The sequence below is a fragment of the Tetrahymena thermophila genome (assembly GCF_000189635.1).
Source record: "Tetrahymena thermophila SB210 genomic scaffold scf_8254551, whole genome shotgun sequence".
Lineage (NCBI taxonomy): Eukaryota > Ciliophora > Oligohymenophorea > Hymenostomatida > Tetrahymenidae > Tetrahymena > Tetrahymena thermophila.
In genome coordinates, this window is record NW_002476322.1 from 592,754 (window position 1) to 612,871 (window position 20,118).

Below are 20,118 nucleotides of genomic sequence, written 5' to 3' on the forward strand. Positions count from 1 at the left end.
TAAATTTGTTTCAATTAGAAATTTAAAAGAACTATTTTTGATATTAATTGATTTTTAATTGCAATTATTTATTTAGAAGGAATTATAAGTTATCCAAACCATATCTTCATTTATTATTAAAATTAGTTAAATTATACAAATTTAAAATGACTTCAACTAAATTGTATGCTAGAGGCGTTAATTTTATGGGTAATTTATATAGATCGAGTTTTTTATTCTATTTTATTTTTGGAAGTTTATTTATGGATTTATTGATCATGATCATGATAAACATCATAATATTATAAATAAAGGCTAGTTGGGCTTGTTAAATAGATACTAGAACTCTCCTAATTTTTAAGAAATATAATAATTGAACGGGAGATAAATAGAGCAGGTAGAAACACACTTTAGTCATTCATTTTGTAGATTAAGTAATTAAAAAATTAAACAAAATGACCTATGAATGTTTAAATGAAATTCTTATTCGCACTAGATGATGGCCAGATTCTTCACTGGGGATATGTTTTAGATAGTTTGACATCAACTAGAATATTGAATTATTATAAATCATCGCCTAAACTCTGCTAAACTTGGTAAAAATACGCTCCGTTCGGGAGGACTTTAAGTATGAGACTTGGAGAAGAGTAACTTAATTTAATGAACGTAAAAACAGTCATGTAAAAATAAGCAGTAAAATTTTCAATAGGAGGCGGATTCATTTTAGCTCTAAATAGTAATTCGATTAAATATTTAAAACAATTTCAAGCTATTCATTTTTATTTATTTGCATTTTAGGTTGTTTGAAATTCATCGAGAATTTCGATTTTATTTAAATTATAAAACAAAAGCTGAATTTAAAAAATCTACTTAAAAAATATCTTTCTAAGATATTCTTAAATCTTCTTTTATTTAATTATTTCCTAATTAATTCAATTTAAACTTCAACAAAACTATTCAATTTATATTTTAAGATGATGGTTCTGTATTTGGTCTTGGTGAAAACTATAAAGGCTAGTTGGGAACAGGCGATTTGGGTTTCAAGCATCACTTTGAACAAATAAAATTTGACACAAAAGAAAAAATTGTAGATATTACTGCTGGATATTAGCACTCAATATTTTTAACAGGTATTTTTTACAAAAAAAGGTTTTTAAATTAAATTAATATTTCTAAAAATAGAATCTGGTTATTTATATGGAACTGGTAGAGCAAATTGGCATTAAATTGTTCCATACTTAAAAGAAGACAAATAAGATAGTAGATCTTATGGTATAAATATTTTTTTAATATTATTTAATATAAAAGAAAAATTGTTTTAATTATTTAGTTGATTTTCATAAAATACCCAAAAGAATGGTGATCAAAAATGAAAAAGTCAAAAAAATGTCTGCTGGTTTTTCTCACACAATTTTCTTGACACTAAGTAATAAAATATATGGCATTGGTCTAAACAATCATGGACAATGTGGAGCTTCTAATTTAAACCGTATAACAGTAAGTTGTTACAAAATTTAGATTTTACACACAAATTAAAAATTTCTTTATTTCTTTATGAATATCTCTAAATACTTTAAACTGAAAATCTTTATTGTCAAATTTGATTAAATAATTTAATTATAAATACAGTTTTTCCCCAAATGATATTTTTGAAATAAATTAAATTTTGGAATTTAATTACCAAATATGCCTTTTGATGAAATTTATTTTCCCCACGATTGAAAAGATACATCTTTTATTTGAAAAATTAATTTTTTTTTTGCATTAATATTTTTTAAGGGTTTCGATTGAAGTGTAAGGTTTTTTATATTTTTATCTAAATAATTACATCAAAGAATGTAGGAATAAACATTAATATAATTAAAATAAGATTTTTTTGTGAAATAAATACTTCTACCTATATTTTGTTTGATTACAAAAAAATGGCAAACTAAAAATAATAATGTAAGATAAAACATTAGGATAAACCTGAAAATCATATACCAACCAACACAAACAAACTAGTGAATATAATAGCTTCTAAAAATTCTTTTATTATTAACTATTAAAAAGTGCGATGAATATCACCCAGTTTACACAGAACTAGATAGTGATGAAAAAATCATTGATATAGCTGCAGGAAAAAGTCACAATATTTTTATTACAAGTAAAAAAATTCTTCCCTAAAAAATTTAGAAATCAATAAATAAAATGATATTTTTCATTAAATTTCATTATTATTTTTACACATTTTTTTAGAGTTATTTTTAACACATTTTTAGATAAAAAGAAAATATTTGCATTTGGAGCCACTATACACAACTAAATAGGTCGTCTTCCTGGTAGGATATTTATACGAGTATAATGTTTGTTTATAATTTTTATTTATAATTGTGTAGAATTTGACATCGATTAATGCAGTCCTACTCAAGTTAGAATCGAAATGGAAGAAGATGAGTACCCCACAAAAGTAAAAGCTGCTTTTGATAGAAGTGCAGTATTTACAAGTAAATTATCTTAGTTTTTAAGCATCAAAATTTATAAAAATTTACATTGTTTAAAGAAATTGCATAATCATCATTCAATAAGATTAACTTATTTTGATGATAAGTGTAATTTAATAAATCTTATATAAAATAATCAAATAAAACTATAAACAATTAAGATAAAGGTAATTGTTATGTTTGGGGTGGAGAAGATTTGCGAGCTATTGGTGCAGAAAATTATGGACCTGTCTAAAATCTGAAGAAAGAAATGGGATTAACAAGTGAATAAATAAAAGATGTGGGACTGGGTTATCTTCACACTCTAGTTTTAGTAGAATAATGAGAATATCAAAGGATAAAAACCATTAATGCAGATTGTTTGCTTTGATTACGCATGCCTTGGTTATATTAATTTATACTTACCTAATTAAATAGTAAATAAAAGGAAAAAAATCCATAAGTCAAATTAAATTAAAATTGTAAAAATTGTTTGAAATTCTTTCATTAAGCTATTTGTGCATATTTATTTTTTTAATTGCATCATATTATCTATCAATCTAATTCACTAATTACCTTTCGTATTATCAAAAATCAAACAAAATTAAATCCACTTATTATTTGAAATGTATTTTCATTATTTGTCTTTTTACCAAAAAAATGATAAATATTTGCATCAAGCATTCTTCAAATTTACAAAACGAAATTAATACTTTTTAGCTTTTTTTACTATCTTAGCTGCTGTAAATAGCTGTTAAGACTATTATATATTCTCTCTAAACATAACCAAATTAGCATATAACTTCAAATAATAATTGGATAATTAGGTAGACTAGCTTAAAATGACTAGTAAATTATTAAAATTTCTATCTGATGATAGAAATATTATATATTTTTCTGTTTATTTCAGTGTTATATAATTCGTAAATGTCAAAAAAAAAAAAGATTTTTTAAGAATTAACGAAGACTTTTATGAATCATAAATGTGTAATAAAGCTGCCATATTTAATTTGTATAAATCTTCAAATAAATTGGTTAATAAGGTTGTAAGATAAAATAATTAATGTTAAAAATATGCACTACAAAAAATTGCAATTATGTATATATCCTACTTATAAATTTGTTAAACAAAGTGATAGATTTAAAGTATATTTTCTAGTTTTTTTATCTAATCTTATATTTTCTAATTGGATATTCTTCATCCATTAATCCACCTTTTCATTTTAAGTTTTCCTTAAGAGCGAGTTATTCTTCCATCAACTTTTGTCTGTAGATATCTCTCTTACCGATACGGAAGAACCACAAACTGCCGCAAGCAACAATATAAACAAGGAAAATAACTAAGTTGAAGTACATATTTTCATGGTAGTATTTGTTGTTGTTTGCTTGAGTATTTTTAGAATCAGTAGCCCAAGAAATTAAGCCATACAATATAGCAACGATTACAGCATAAGTGGAAAGCATCAAACCAGAAAGCATTACATAATCTATAACACCAGAGGGTTGATCTTCATAAGTGAGGGGAACATATTCACTCTTGGTGGTGTTCTCTGTTTAGACTAAGGGATCTTTTAATGACATTTTGGATTTAACTAATTTATTTTTAGATAATTTCTTTTTTTGGATATTTTAATTACAAATTATTAATTATTTGAGGCTAAGAAATACCTAAGCACTTAAACGAAGAGTTTTTGTTATATTCAACATCTAAGATATTAAAGCATTCAATATCACTTGATTTAATATCATGAATTTTACTTTCAATTAAATAAATAGATTTCATATTTAGAGAAAGATTCCTAAATTCTTTTACATTTGTTAATACATATAAGCAAACATGTTTATTTCAAATCAAAATTATCTAGACTTAACTAATTTTTTATTAGTTTGTTCCAAAATTAATTCAATTTTTTTAAAAATAATAATTTTAATGCTAAATAATTCTTAATATTATAAAAACAATATCATTTTTTTTTCAATTAAATTAAAACTTAAATTTAAGCTTTTAATGAAAAATTTAAGAAATATAAAATTTTTTAAGCATCGCTAAAAGCAAAAAAAACTCCTTACATAAATATTTTATGTGTTAACCAATTAAATAAATTTTTTTATATTTATCAATCATATAAACAGCTTTTAAATAAATCACAAAAATTCCTATTTATTAAATCTAAATATTTGTCTTCTAAGAATTATATAAAATATATTATATTGCTTACTTTTTTTCAAGAATAATTCAAAATGTAATTGATAAAAATATAAATTAAATAAAATTTAACAAGGATTTAAAAAATAAAAAATTTAAATTTTCTTATATTAAAATCATAAGGTAGTTAAGAATTATTTGTCTGTATTTACTCTTAAATGCTAAAAGAAATTTACTTGCTTTTTAAAGTAATTTAATAAATTATTAAGTTTGATTTATGCATGTCAAAATAATTTTAATTTTAGCTTTTTACAGAAATAATTATTTGTTAATTTACATTTACAATATTTTTAAAAATCTTAAATAATTATCAAACACCTTTTTAATATTATCATCAACTTCTACATAATTATATTAATTTTTTATATATAAAATTTAAAATATAAATATAGATGAATATTTTAGTCTAAAAATATTAATTGACCTCTTCCTTTTTAAATATTTTTTAAAACTTTTTAATTTAATTAAAAAATCTAATTTAGAAATAAATTCTAATTATTTTATCATTTTTACTTATATCACTGCTAAATTGCTACCCAAATATTAAAAATCTAAATAAAACTGATTTATTAAAAGTTAAAAAATCACATAACATTTCTATAACAATGCTGTTTAAATATTACATTACAAATGAAAGTAGGATAATTTTTTATCCATCAAAATAAAGCATTTAAAAATATTTATTACTTTATGCTATTTAAAATAGGTTTAAGGTTATAATTTCAATACACAAATTAAATTTATCAAATAATATATAGATTATTATGACAGTTCATCATATTTTTAAAATAAATCATGTAAAAATTAGTAGAAAAATATTATTTTTTATTATAGAGATACATATTAAGAATATTGTATTATCTTTTTCAATTTTAAAATCAAAACATTCATTGTAGCTTTTAAATTTGATCTTTTTACACAATGACATTATTTAGTACTGAATATTTAAATTAATCAATATCAAAAGTGAATTTTATTTAATTGATTTTAGAGTTTTTATTCTCAACTTATTCTGATAGATTAAAATAAGGATAAAACTTTCTCAAATATTCATAAGCTAAAAAAATGAAAAATTTTAATCACTTATAATTAAAATTAAAGATATTACTTTACATATTTACCAATATTCTGGTTAGCTGTTAGGTACTTATTTTTATCAAAACTGTTAAAATTTTAGTTTATAACAATTAAATTACTGTCTTCTATTACCTTATATTTGTTTATTTACTTAGAAGAATTTGCAAATTAAAATAGATAATCTATGCTTTTGTTATTAATTTTATTGCTTTATAGATTGTCTCTCTTTCTTTTTTTTCAAGACTTTCTTTGATTTATTTTTGTTTCTTTGTTTTTTTATTTTAATATAAGAAATGTCTAGATTTTGCAAAATATTATTTAATTAGTCTAAAAATGTATTTTTTGTACATTTAAAAGCCATATATATTCTTGTATTATCAGTATATTCCTAGTATTCTTCTTTCTAACAATTAAATTAGTTATGTAAAACGAATGATTGATTGATTCATTGATTAAGGCAGTAGAAGGAATTCTTAAATAAATTTTTATTAGAAATCTTTAATTGAGAAATAGTTAATTTTAATTGTTAGTAAATTAGTTTGTGAAAGTTTGATTTATATTGGACTATTAATATCAAATATGGTACAAGGTTATACTAAAATGCCATATATATAAAAGAATTCAAAGTATATACGAAAAAATAAGATAAATAAACAAATAGTGAATATATTTCATGTATTATTAATTTGTTTTATAGTTTAATATTTGAGCAATCTCATTAAATTAACTTGTTTTATTCAGCATTGTTGTCTTATTTTCTAGTTAATCTTGATTATATTTCAAGTTTCTTCTTGATGAGGTCTTATTTCATTTGTTCTCTTCTTCCAATGAAGATTTTCCATAGAATAGCGCAGATAACAATATAGCAACAGAAAATGACTAAATTAAAGATTTAACAACCCAAATAAAGGTCATGCTAGTTAGGACCGCTGTTAGCACCCCATTCTGTGAAAATATATAACAATAAGCATATAATACCATAAGTGAGACACATCATACCTATGATACCCATCCAATCTAAGATTGAGGTACGCTTGGCCATATATTCGTTCATAGCCTCATCGGAGTTTTCGTCTTTCTTTTCTTATTGTTGGGAGGACATTTTGGTGATTTTTTTTGCCTATATAATTTATATTTTTTTATAATTTGTATTTTTTTTAATTTAATATGTTAATTATATTTTTTTGGAAGACTTGTTAACAAATTTAAAGAGTTAAAAACTATTCCGTTCAACCTACCTACCTACCTTAATAGCTTCTTAGCCAATATTTAAAGTCAGCAAATAATTAATTTATTTGATTAATTTTTTCTATCACTAATTAATGTAATTATAAAGAAGAAACGTAGCACTTTTTATTGCATTCTATCTAAGTAAAATTTTAGATTGAATGACTCTACTAAAACTCCAGTTCTATTCTTTGACAATTACTTATTGAGTCAAAGCTAAATTTTTTGCCAGAAATCTGGAGCAAAATAAAATGGAGTAAATCCAAACTCTTACAAACTCCACTCTAAAATATTTGATTTTTATAAAAAAAACAGTAAAAACTGACAAATAAATATTAATCATATTTGAATACTGATGTATTTGTCAATAATTAATTATTTTTCGCTTGAAATTGCAAATCTTAGAAAAATACTCCATTAATTTTAAATCAATCAAAAATTAATTGTGTATTTTGCTCTATTAATTACTTATAAATTTGTATTAATTTTTTAAATATTATATGAAGCAATCTTTCAAAATTATTAATATTAAAATATGTCTTATTTAAAAAATATGTGTAATTTCTTATTAACCTTTAATCTCGTGTAATATAACTTAATTTTCTTCATCTAAGAAATACAAATTTACTTGATTTTTCTATAAATCATTTATTTATAGATTTAATTTTTGAATTCTATTTATTATTTTAGGAGAATTTAATTTTAGTAGAAAGTACTATAAATAGAAAAGTATGCAGTTTTTTGTGTATAATTACTATTAAAATGAGTATTTCCTGTCAATTTGAGAATTTAAAATTAAATTTCCTTTAATTAAATGCAAATCTAGCCTTAAATATTTTGAAAAGTTTAATAAAATTTTACTTTAAATATATTATTGATATGAAAATAAATATTTTAATTGCATTTTTTTTAAAGTAAAATTTAATCTTAAAGAATAACTTCTCTTCTTCAATTTAATTTTTGATTTTCTCAAAATTAAATTAAGCAAGTAAGTGTCCTAATTATAGATCAAAAGAAATTAGATTGATGAAAAAATTGAAATTAGCTGATTCAGATAAAATAATTTAATCAATTATCTAAATATTTTAATTCATTTAACTTAAAGCAATAATGCAATCGCTATAAATATCAATTATAATTTGAATGAATTTTAAAGTATATTTTTTATTCATTCCACAAAATACAAAATTTTAGTGATAAATTTTATATCTTATCTTAAAAAATATTATCCATATAAATTATCTATTAGTTAGGGAAAAAATATATATACCTAATTAAAGTTATAATCTTAAATGGAGTACACTCATTAACAATAATATTAATCTCAATTCGAGAATAAAAAAGAACCATAGAATTTTAGCTAAAGGCACGTTGAACGAGTATCATAATTAGGATATTTTCCTCAATAAAAAGCTGGTTATATATCAGAAGATAGGCGATATGATTAAATTAATAATATGAGTCCAACAGATTAAAGCGACCTTTAACAAAAAAATCAAATTTTTAATCAAAGCCCAGAGATTAAAAATGAAAAAGAAACTTATTCAGGATCTATTAGAAAAAGAAAATTTATGCCTTATGCAAATTAAAATAATGAAAGTCTTTAAAATGTTTTAGATGCAGAAAAAGTTAATAATATTGAACAAGAGAGGAATAGTTATTATAAAGATCACAGCATTTAGAAATTAAATTAATCAATGGATGCCCGAAACCACAATAGCGACTTTAATAATAGCTATTAACGATAAAAAACTTTAGAATATTCAAGCAATTCTCCTGTGAAGCTGCCGTCTATAGTATAACACTTATATAACTCTGTAAATTACTACAACAAAAACTAGCCTGCAACTCGATATTCTTAAGATACATTAAAGGAAAGACACTAGCGTTAAAAAGAAATAAAACAAAGACTTTATTAAGTAATGGCTCCTCAAGAAAGCTATTATGAATAATATAATGGATTTTATCATTAAAATGATTATTCTTTGAATGTTAATGATGATTTAATAAAAAAAAGGTTACTTTTAGAGAATTGTAACCGAGAGAGTTAGTTTGAAGATAATAATACGTTTTCCAATTACATTTCATAGAATTAAAAGGAAGAGTAAAAAAGTAATGGAATGCAATAAGGGATGTCTCAAAATAAATCTTACTTGATGAGTGACCACACTCCTGTTTTTACCAGAAGCGGTTTATAAAAAGCAAGTAATAATTAGATTTAGGGCTTGGATTCGATCAGAGATGAAGGCGATTAAGTTTCTACAAGGTATTGCTAAATTAATGAATTAAATAAGTATAGTATTAGGAAAAAAGTAGGAGCTTCCGTTGAAAAAAAAGAAGGTTAATCAACTAATTTACCTTCAAGTATCACAAGCTCAAAGATTTCTTGTTTATAAAACAACCCTAGCTACAGTTTTATTGACCATGTTAACTCTTAATTGCTTTAGATAAAACTTAATCAATAGCATTACTAATAATAGCAATAGCAATCATAACAATAAATAAGTATTTATAAAAACTAAAATTCAAATAATAGTTTTCTGCAAAATGAACAAAAAGATTAATTAAAAAAAGTTAGGAGCATTACTTATGATGGAAAGAGTAGCTCTCCTAAATTTTCTTAGAAAGTTGACAATATGTCTGAATAAGACAAGAATGTTTAGAATATTAAAGGTTATTTTAATCGGAAGTATAATTAAAATGCAACTGAGCCTGGTGGAAAGTACTATCCTCGATATGACTATAGCGAATTTAGAATGCAATCCGATTATGCTGAAGATAAACATTTTCACGATTCAAAACCTTAGCTATTATAATTAAGATAGAGATCTTCCCGATCATTGTTGCAAGACCCTTAAATAAAGAAAAAAAGAGACTCCTATACTTTTTCTTTCCAAAATTCGTAAACTGAAAAGTTTCATGCTCAATAGCATAAGTAAAACTAGTAGATAAATCCCATAGAAGCATTGTAAAATATAATTAGTGAAGCTGCTAATGGACCACCAGTAAAGAAAAAGAGTAGGAAGGCTTCCAGAGTGCATGTAGGATAAGAGGAAGAAAACGAAGACATAATTCTCGATAAAAACCTAATAGAAAATGAAAAGAATAGCTAAGGGAAATAAAATTCTTCAAAAAAGGCAACTGCTATAGATAATTAAAGAAAAAGTAGAGACTTTATAGATAATCATAATAATTAAGTTTAGGATACAAATTAAAAGTATTCTCCAGATATTTAACCTCATTTTTATATGGATAACAGCAGTTATTTGAATAATGCACGGATATTTTCAAAATAAAGTAACTAAAATTTACCTAAAAATGAAAATTAATAATAAAATTTAAATTTCGAGATAGATTCTACCTTTAATCTTTAAAAAGAATTAGATAAAGATTAATGATGAAAATATTAAAAGGTTATTTAAAATAGAAATAGCTTGCTTAATTTTATTTACAATTATTAATTAAACATCTTATTTTACACTAATTACCACAAATTAAAACCTCAACTTACTTGGTTATTTTTCAGATTATACTGTCGATTTTTTCGTTTTTGCAATGTAATTTTGAATTTAAGTACATTAAAAAAGAGGTAAATATGGTACTAGTTGATAATATTTTAAAAAAATAAAAATTAAAAAAAAAATAAAGTTTGTAAATACTACATTTTTGATTTGTAAGATATTAGGAAGAAAGTGTTTTTGTTTAAATTTTTTATCAAAAACCTTATCTGATATCTTGAATTAATTTGCGATATAATTACTTAAGTTACAGTAAAAATCACAGAATAAATCATAGGAAATAAATATTTGATCAATCCAATTAATTATAAAAATTATGTAAATTACAGCATTCTCTACTATTATTTAATTAAAATAATTAGAATAAATAACAAAGGCAATTTATTTTAGAATACTAGCTTTGCATTTTAGTTTTAAAATAAATGTCTGAAAAATATAAATATCTGATTGATTTTTGTTTATTTGTCTATTTATTTTGTTGAAGTAGTATGTTATACACTTAATTATCTTAATTAATTAAGATTTCATGCTGATCATATTTCTCAAGACTGTAATTAATTAGTATAAATTTAATTAAAATACTTTGCTTAATTTCTTTTTAGAATAGAAGAAAAATCATGCATGAATAAATTCAATTCTAAATATAAAATTTGTTAAAATATAAATTCCAAAATATTTACTTTGATTATTTTTTCTAAAATGGAAGTCTTCATTACATACATTTATTAATTAATTTTCTTTGTTTTTTTTATTATGTATTTAATTAATTTAATTTAATTTAAACAATGAATTTTACCTTAAAATAAAAATATTCCTCTCTAATTTATTAATAGTATTAACTAGTAATAGAAAAATAATAATAAGACTTCAAACTTTCCAATATTTTAAATTAATAATTATCAGAATTAATTGTTCTTTTAGAATACAAAATACTGATACTTAAAGTAAAACGCATTAATAAAAAAGTTTCTCTCTAATAGCAACTCTGCTTAATTGATACCGATTATAAATACTTTTTAGTCTACACAAGCTAAATTAAATTATAATCTTTTTTTTTTGATATTATAGACATTAGATATCTTTTCATCACAACATAAATAAATTAAAAACTAAAAATAATGCTCATATGCCATCCATATATATCTTCTTTTTTAAACTCAAATATATTAATTGCACTTATGGCAATAATTTATTGAATTTTAATTTAAATTCTAGAAATGTTATCTATCTTAAGTAATTACTTAATTTGCGGTAAAATTTGAATTAAATTACTGAATTTGTATTTTTGGTTAACTGATTGATTTCATTATTGAGCGGTAGATTATAGTAAGAAATAAAAATAGACTGATTTGGCACTTGAATGAATATTTAGATTTTTATTTTTCAAATTATATTAAATTAGTATATTTTTTTTGTAGCTGCGTGATTCCTGATAAATTCTATATTCCCTTTTTAATACATTAAAATATTCAGAAGATCTTTTTTGTTATTTATTAAATATACAATTTACTGAAACCACCTTTACTCAAAAATAAATAAGTCTATGATATTAATACCACTGAAAATAAAAATGAATTTTTTATCAAAAGGTTGTTACATTGTTTCTCTTTCTAAAAGTATTAGCTTTGTATTATATTATTTTTACTTTACGAAGATATAATTTAATTAAATTTTTGCAAACAAATGTGTCAAAGAATAGACAAAAAAATTAAACTATAAATTAGATTTTATCGTAAAAGAATATCTCATTACAACTTATTTCAAACAAGATTTCCTTAATATATTTGCCTTATTATTAATTGTCAATTATTAAGTACAAATATAAACAAATATTCTTAAATAAATTACAAGGAAATCATCATCAAAAAAAGAAATACATTCTATCCGTCTAACAAAAAATAAAGGAACAGACAAGTCTAATCCATAAAATAGAACTATACTAAAAATGAGCATTTCAAATAACTTTAATGAATAATTTCAAGAAGATGAAACTATCTTAGAAGAAAATATTGCTTATAAACAAAGACAATAGTAACGCCAACTTTTATTACAAAAAGTGTAAGATTCCATGAATACCATCAAAAATAAGGAATATAGTGAATTTATTAAGCTTAAGGAATATGTTTTTGGATTGTATTTATTCTTTGAAAATGATTGGAAAGGCTTCTCTGAAGAAGCTGACTTAGAAATTGGCAATTGCTATAAATTTTGTATTAATAAACTAAATATATTCAAAAATATCCTCAGATCTTTCTTCGGATATATGAAGAATAAAGGAGATGACATTGTAATAGAGTGCTTAGACTCTTTTCAAAAACCTATTTAGAAGGTTAAAAAGTAATTTATTCGCTTTTCTGAAAGACATCCTGCTAACAATAAATCAATGCAGGTACTTTTCGAATATAGCAGATACGGTCGCTAATTCGAATACTTTCTCAATTTTTATGCCATCGATTGGTTAATTAAAAGCAAAGTTAAAGATGTTGTTCCTCACTTACTCTCTATATTTTTCCTTCTTCGTTGTTTCTAAACTCCCTAATTGAAAGATTTGCTTAAGGTATACAAAAAAACAAAGAAAATTACATTACCAAGAAAGGTACGTAAATCAAAAACTGACTCTAAATTAAACATAAAAGAAGAAATTAAATGCGAAGAGGCTACAAGCATGCAATAAATCGACTCATACAATCTCTCTACTGATTCGTATAATGGAGCTGAAGATAGCAAAATTGCCACCTATAATAATATAAATGAATCTCATTCAACTACCTCATCTCATTCTACTAATTACTAATAAAATATTTATTACTCTCTCTTCCCCTTAAAACAAAACTCTCTTGAAAATAATTAACACTTCTCTTCTTGTTAAAAAAACGATCTTTAAGAAAACATAGAATACCTATCTACTGAATAAATTAATTCAAACCAATTATTTCTATCAAGAAACAATTCATAATATTAAGTCTAATCTAATGCTAACAATTGCGAAAATCATTCAGAAATCGATTATCTCAATAATATGCTCGATTTTTGAACAATTAACACTCAATTTCTACAAATTAATTAATTTTCTAGCATCCAAACAATAACTTAAAGTATTTAAATTTCATAAATTCTTATATATTCTAATTCTACTCAGTAGTAAATATAAATATTATTATCATTATTAAAAATTCTATAAAATATAAAATTGTTCTTTCATTTTTCTTTTTACTTATACTGTAATCTCATACTAATTAATATATTAAATTTTCTCATATCAATCAACAAATTAAATTGTTAGATTTAAATTTATTAATAATTTATTAAATTTTACTATTCTACTTAAAACTAATTAATTTTTTTCAAATCTTTTTATCTTTAATATTTAATAAAAATAAAGATAAATCGATTTAGTAGTTATCAACAAAATTTTATTTAAAATGCTAATTGGGGTGGAATAAGTTCTATTTAATTAAAAAAGATATCTATTCAATTATATTTTTGTCGTTATTGACATAATATAGATAATTAATTATTTAAACAAGATAGTTTTTAATTATTACTAAATCTTAATTATTGATATTATCTAAAGCTTTTTTATTATTTTTTAAAGTATTATAGAGTGAAATGCCTATTTAATTTACAAAATGCGAAATGTAATATATCTTAATAACATAATAAATACAGCTAAATAAGCTTAAAATAGCTTTATTTTTGAGTTTTTAAAAGCTTTAAATTCGCAAAATGTAAAATTTGAAATAATAGATACCATATATACTTATAACATGTCATTTTTTTTGAAAAAAATAAATTTTGAAAATTTTTTCAAAGATGAAAAAAAATTTGCAAAAAATTTAAAAATTTTAATTTTATTAGATGTAAAAACACGGTATATAAACTCGCTTTTTGTAAATTTGTATGGCAACTAACTCTATACTAAGTGTTAATTTAAAATATAAAATATGGATTAATGAAAATAAGTTTATAAAAAGTTAATTTCTTTTGTAAAAAGATTTTTAAGAAATCGCTTTATTATGTGAATTATCAATAACTACTCTACTCTCATTCAAGATTCAAATTAATTAAATTAAAGTGTGATTTCATTCTAAAAAGTCTAACTTCTTATAATAAGTTAAAAGTAATAATCTTATCTTTATTGATAATTTTATTAATTTTATATTTAACTGATGTAAACATTTTTATATCTACTAAAATTTTCTGATTGCAAATTAATTATATTGTAAAGGGAAGCACTTATTTAATTCTACTTGAATAATATATATTCATTCATTTTAAAAGAAAAACTGTTAAATTATAAATGATATATATATACTTTAAGTTCTCATAATTTACCATCAAATTATTTTAGTACCCGAAAATTCTAATATAACTTGAAAAAGATCCTTTTTAAAAAAATTAGAGAGGAAGGAGTAGATAGCTAACAGTAGTCTGATTCTGATACTAATTTTATTTAATTTGCTTAAATAATATTGCAATAATTTAATGTATTTATATAGGAAATTAATTTTTTAGCCTATATGACTATTCCCAATTATCTCAATCAATAAAAAATTTTTTATATAGTTATTTATAATTGATTAAGTATTATTTTATGTAAAATGGTAGCTTAAACAATTTTTTATTTAACTAAGTAATTGATTAAGGTTAATTAAAATGCAAAGAAATCTTTCTGTAACAATATCCTAATAGTTTCAAGACATTTATTTGAAATAATATTTGTCAAATTTCTTTTTATAAAATTTTATAGAAGATACTTAAATAGCAAAACAAAACATATTTAAATAGGTTATAATATTAATATACGAAATTAATTAAGGATAACCTTTGGTTGTGTAGATTAATTATTAAATATTTTTTTATTAGTAGTTTGATCTTCACTTCATGACTGATACTCAGATGAACTTGGGCTGTTATTTTTAGCTGGACTAGCTAAAATTTTCGTTTTATTCTTTATTAAAATAATTAATATATGTGATTTTTATCATGTTAATTTATAAAAAATATTTTTTATCATTTTAAATAAGAATTAAGATTAAGCTTTTTTAATGCTTTAACAACATACATCTTATATATATAAAAAAATAAATATCTTATTTACCTTCTCTGAAACATTGGTTTTTTTTTTATGTTCATGGAATGTCTTTTTGCGGTCAGCCATCGTTTTTTTCATAAGCCTATTGCGATCTAAGTTTCTCATAATTTTGTTAGATTACAAGACGACTAACTTATAATTGTAATTTGGAAAGTACACCTTATAGGTTTTCATAGCATCGAAAGGATGTTTATCAAAAAAGCATGTTGAGTCTAAACATGTATCAAATCCATTTAACTATACTTTATTTAACTCATAAATTAGTTTATTCATCTTAATTATATCTTAATCATCAAGATTCTTTAAATTGACTTGAGATACGCTTTTTACATTAGTATTTGGTGTCGTTGGTAAATCTAAATGCATCAAGCTAGGAAAATTTAAATTATTTGTTTGAATTTATTGAAGAGGCTATTAAGCTTTTTGTATCATTTAATTAAATTACTAAAAATTATTATTTAATTTTCTTTACTCTTGTATCATTTAAATACTATTCTTTAAGATATCTGAACTGCATTAATCTTATTTTTAAAGTAGATCTATATTAGGTTACTTATTTTAAATTAGTGCCTAAATTAAGTTACTTATTGATTATCTTGGTGATAACTTTAAATCAACGGTTTTACCCTACTTTTTAAGTTTATCATCTTTTGATTTTTGCTAATCAGTTTTATTTTTTCTTAGCAATAATTTTTTTTAAATTTTCACTACATTTTGGAAATCTAATTCAGCAGACTTAACAGATTTTTCTTATTTTTCATTCAAAGTAATCGGATTTAAATCGATAGGAGTTTTAAATGAATTCTACGAAGTAAAATTTCCAACTATAGATTAGGAATTATTTTTCGAGTTACTTTAAGATTATTTTCTGATATTGGAACTTGAGGCAGCTTCAGAATTTTCCTATCCTTATTTCTTTGCATTATCTAAATCCTATAGAGTAGATTCATTAAATTTTTGCTTAAATTCACTGATCATCAGTATGTTCGGATTTAATTATTGGTTTGAAGAATTATTTGATAAATAATCTTCTTCAGCAAAGTGCTGTTAGTGCTTATTGCATACTATATTATTTATAGATATCGTTTTTATTGAGGTGCTGGATGCTTTTTTCTCCTCATTATATTCTTTCTATTACTCTAGATCTAAATCTGATTTTGGTGAAACATCATAATTTAATTTTACTTAATCATCTGCAAAAGCTACTGTTTTAGGAGTTTTTATCTTATTCTCATGGGATAATTATGATTAATCTATTTTTTCTTAACTTGTAATAGGGTTTTATATATTATACTTATATTTAAACTATTCAGATTTCTTTTAATTTTCATGTATCATTTGGCTATCTATTTACATTTCTTCTTCATGAACATTTTCCGATATATTTTGCAGTTATTTTTCTTTGGAGCTAAAATTAGATACCTTTTTAAGAGCTTTTAGAGTAGTATTTTTTAATTAAAATTGGTGACTAATATTTTCTCCTTATACCATTTACAAATTTGTTTCCTCTTTATCTTAAGTAATTTCTAAAAATGGTTTATTCTACCCTGGTAAATTTCCTTCTCCTTCCTCATCATCATCATCGTCCTCATTTAAATACGAATCAGAGTCATTTGTTATATCTAAATAAGTACTAGCATCTAAGTATCGATTATTTTCTACAATAAATTTTTCTACTTCATTTTCAACTTTATTACTCTCTGATAAAGTTTAATGTTTTACTCTCTTAAGCTTTCTTTTGAATTAAGAACGAATAATCTCATTGTTTTTGTTATATATTTTGATAACCCTTATTTAGTGAGGTGAGTAAAATAAAATAGGACAATTTTATACTAAATGAGCTGAACTAGAACAACTGATACAATTTTGATGCAGCATGTAATAGTTAGAATTAAATACGAAGTTATCTTTGATGTAGCTGAAAACTTCTTTGTCATAAGGAAATTCATCTATAGTATGCCTAAACTCTCTTAACTGAAGGTATTAAATTCTTGAAACGCCTAAGCTTCTTACGTTGTAAAGAGAATATTTTTTATTTGCGAAAAACTCAGTTGCTCCAAAATGATCTCCTTTTTTTAATTTTTTGAAGGGTTTTATGCAACTATGTGTCAATTTATTAATATCTTAACTAGTATCCATAAAAATTTCCACTTCTCCACTAGCCACTATAAATAAGCATTCTTCCTCTATCACTCCTCTTTTTAAAATTAACTCATCAGGCCCAAAACTTGTCTCTTTCATTGAAAGGGATAATTTTTAAATAAAAGCTGTTGAGAAATTTTACTTTAAGTATGGTATACTCATTAGTGACTTAACATAAATTTCTTTGAATATTCCCTCCCTTAAGTATTTAGATAGTTAATTCAGGCTTTGCAGCTAATTTGAATAAATACTCCCTTCCTTGTTCACATATTCTAAATATTTTCTAGCCTATATCTACAAACTTTAAGAAACATCCATATGATTTAGGTATCTGTATGATAATATTATATTCAAAGTAAATTAAAATTTTTTCTAAGTAGCAAATATAATTAATAGCTAGCTTTATGAATAATTATATTTAAAAATATCTAAAATAGCATGGTTATAATTTTTAAAGTTTCTAAAATAGCATGGTTATAAATTTAAAAGATTTCATAAAAATATTTTTTAATTTAATTAATATTTTAGAATGTTAATTTAATTAATATTTTAGAATATTTTTATTTTATTAAAACTAAAATTAATAAGCAGCCTACTTATGTTTATATAGTATATTATCAATTTTAATAAGATAAAATATAAAAAAGGAGATTGAAAAATTTAATTGAGAATGAAATACTTTTAATATTTATAAATTTTATTTTATTTAAGTAATATCTTAATTAAAATAATTATTTACCTATTAAGCTCTTTTAGCCTTATTTTGAATTTTTCTTGCTTTTTATTTGCCTCCCTAAGTATTCCTCCAATTTAGCTCAGGACAAATCCAAAATATCCACTTGCAATGAATCCAAAAAACAAAACGCATACCATCTCGATCTCTGTTTATGGGACAAAATCGCCAAAGCCAATAGTTCCAATTAATATAACTGAAAAGTAAAGACTAACTATATACCTTGAAAGCATTCCGTCTGAAACAGGATTGTCTTATATAGCTGAGTAGTGATCTACCCAATTATTCATGCTATTTTCTTATTCAAGTCTTGCAATAAAAAAGAATGTGCAAGCAAAAAAATGACACATCAAGAAAGTTTAGAAAAATAGAATAACAAGCTAAATAAAAATTTAAGTTTTTTCTTGCATGTGAAACTACTCTTTAAATTTATACATAATTTCTTTTAAGCTTTTTATTTTTACTAAGAAAAAGATCTTTTGATATTTTGAAAAAATAAATAGAGTTTCGTAGAGACAGAGAAGAGCTAACAGATCAAATATAAAAAATTCAAAAATATACCTCTTAAAAATCTTTTTTTTTTAGATAACTACATTTCCTTTATCATAGAAGGCTGTAAAAAAGTTAATAACAATTTAAAAGAATAAAAAGAGCCTCATGATGTCATACATTTCTTATGAAATAATATATACTATCTTATAATCAAATGACAATTCAAAAGGAACGGTAACCAAAAAGAATAAGATTAAAAGCCCATGCATGAAGTCTGTAAAGTTAGATATTTTTGAGTAAGGCATAATTACTGGTATTTTCTTGGAAATATGTTCAAGATATCTAAAGCATTTATTTCTAAATTAAGTATAAGGATTTATTATAAATTTTAAACTCTTTTTCATCATTAAACTCATAATTCTTATTTTTCTCAAAATTTTTATATTGCTTCTCACCACTTTTGCAAATTTTTTATTCTTTTATCCAAACCCTTCAGTAAATTACTTTGCGCCCTTATCAGCTATAGCATTAATTTGATGTTCTTTCAATAGATAGGGTTTTCTAAATATTAGTGTTTTCTTCATTGTATATATAAATCTATTTACATATCTAATAATTTAAAAAAAACCTTTCTTCCAAACTATTTTTGGGTCATACTTTATTGAGGGTATAAAATTTGATTTTCCATGAAGCGAGCTTCTAAATACAAATTCTTATTTTCTCTCTAAGAATTTATAATCTTCATCCAAGTTTAAGGTCTTCTTACAATGGCCTGTTTGATTTACTCGCCGAGAGTTAGAAGCTTTTTAAGTATTTAAATCATCTAAAGCTAATTTACTTTGATATGTTCTTGTTTCATTCAATTTGTTAGTTTACCCTTATAACTATTTACTATTGTTTAATTGAGTATTTTAGAAAGCTGTATTAGTAATAATTATGCTTTAACCTTGGGAGGACTCAATCGATTCTCTATTATTATTGATGTAATTATTGTTATTATTAGAATTTAAATAGTTATTCAATCCTCCCATAATTACTGTACTATCATCAATTAAAGATACATCCATTACTTCTTTATCAAAACTTTTTTTTCTCACACCATTAAGCAAACTCTATTGAATTTATAATTCTGTGCTTTCTTTTCTTAAAGTTATTTGTTGTTTAGAGTCTTCCTTTGTTAATTCCAT

The 20,118-nt window shown here is 22.6% G+C and overlaps 6 protein-coding genes across 6 annotated transcripts; 2 read left to right on the forward strand and 4 right to left on the reverse strand. All coding sequences in view use genetic code 6, as the record gives it.

The window, feature by feature from the left end:
• The first annotated feature begins 77 nt into the window (after positions 1-77).
• On the forward strand, positions 78-3,055 carry TTHERM_00310530 (chromosome condensation regulator RCC1 repeat protein). Its single transcript, XM_001021128.2, has 10 exons — positions 78-189; positions 294-413; positions 476-715; positions 954-1,109; positions 1,162-1,251; positions 1,310-1,476; positions 2,032-2,125; positions 2,241-2,300; positions 2,358-2,465; positions 2,624-3,055. Exons 1-10 carry the CDS (start codon positions 147-149, stop codon positions 2,785-2,787), a joined length of 1,242 nt encoding a protein of 413 aa, XP_001021128.2. The 5' UTR covers positions 78-146; the 3' UTR covers positions 2,788-3,055.
• Positions 3,056-3,659: 604 nt separating this feature from the next.
• On the reverse strand, positions 3,660-4,022 carry TTHERM_00310540 (transmembrane protein, putative; the record flags this gene model as incomplete). Its single annotated transcript, XM_001021129.3, has 1 exon — positions 3,660-4,022. The coding sequence occupies one exon, from the start codon at positions 4,020-4,022 to the stop codon at positions 3,660-3,662; it is 363 nt and encodes a 120-aa protein (XP_001021129.1).
• A 2,417-nt stretch (positions 4,023-6,439) lies between these two features.
• On the reverse strand, positions 6,440-6,826 carry TTHERM_00310560 (transmembrane protein, putative; the record flags this gene model as incomplete). The annotated part of the gene is made up of 1 exon (XM_001021131.3): positions 6,440-6,826. One exon carries the CDS (start codon positions 6,824-6,826, stop codon positions 6,440-6,442), a length of 387 nt encoding a protein of 128 aa, XP_001021131.1.
• A 1,253-nt stretch (positions 6,827-8,079) lies between these two features.
• On the reverse strand, positions 8,080-9,039 carry TTHERM_000310579 (hypothetical protein; the record flags this gene model as incomplete). Its single annotated transcript, XM_012798892.1, has 1 exon — positions 8,080-9,039. One exon carries the CDS (start codon positions 9,037-9,039, stop codon positions 8,080-8,082), a length of 960 nt encoding a protein of 319 aa, XP_012654346.1.
• A 3,258-nt stretch (positions 9,040-12,297) lies between these two features.
• Positions 12,298-13,503, forward strand: TTHERM_00310580 (hypothetical protein; the record flags this gene model as incomplete). Its single annotated transcript, XM_001021133.4, has 1 exon — positions 12,298-13,503. Exon 1 carries the CDS (start codon positions 12,415-12,417, stop codon positions 13,501-13,503), a length of 1,089 nt encoding a protein of 362 aa, XP_001021133.3. The 5' UTR covers positions 12,298-12,414.
• Positions 13,504-15,351: 1,848 nt separating this feature from the next.
• TTHERM_00310590 (cyclic nucleotide-binding domain protein) lies at positions 15,352-20,118 on the reverse strand (the record flags this gene model as incomplete). The annotated part of the gene is made up of 5 exons (XM_001021134.2): positions 15,352-15,420; positions 15,571-18,037; positions 18,446-18,860; positions 19,001-19,052; positions 19,132-20,118. 5 exons carry the CDS (start codon positions 20,116-20,118, stop codon positions 15,352-15,354), a joined length of 3,990 nt encoding a protein of 1,329 aa, XP_001021134.2.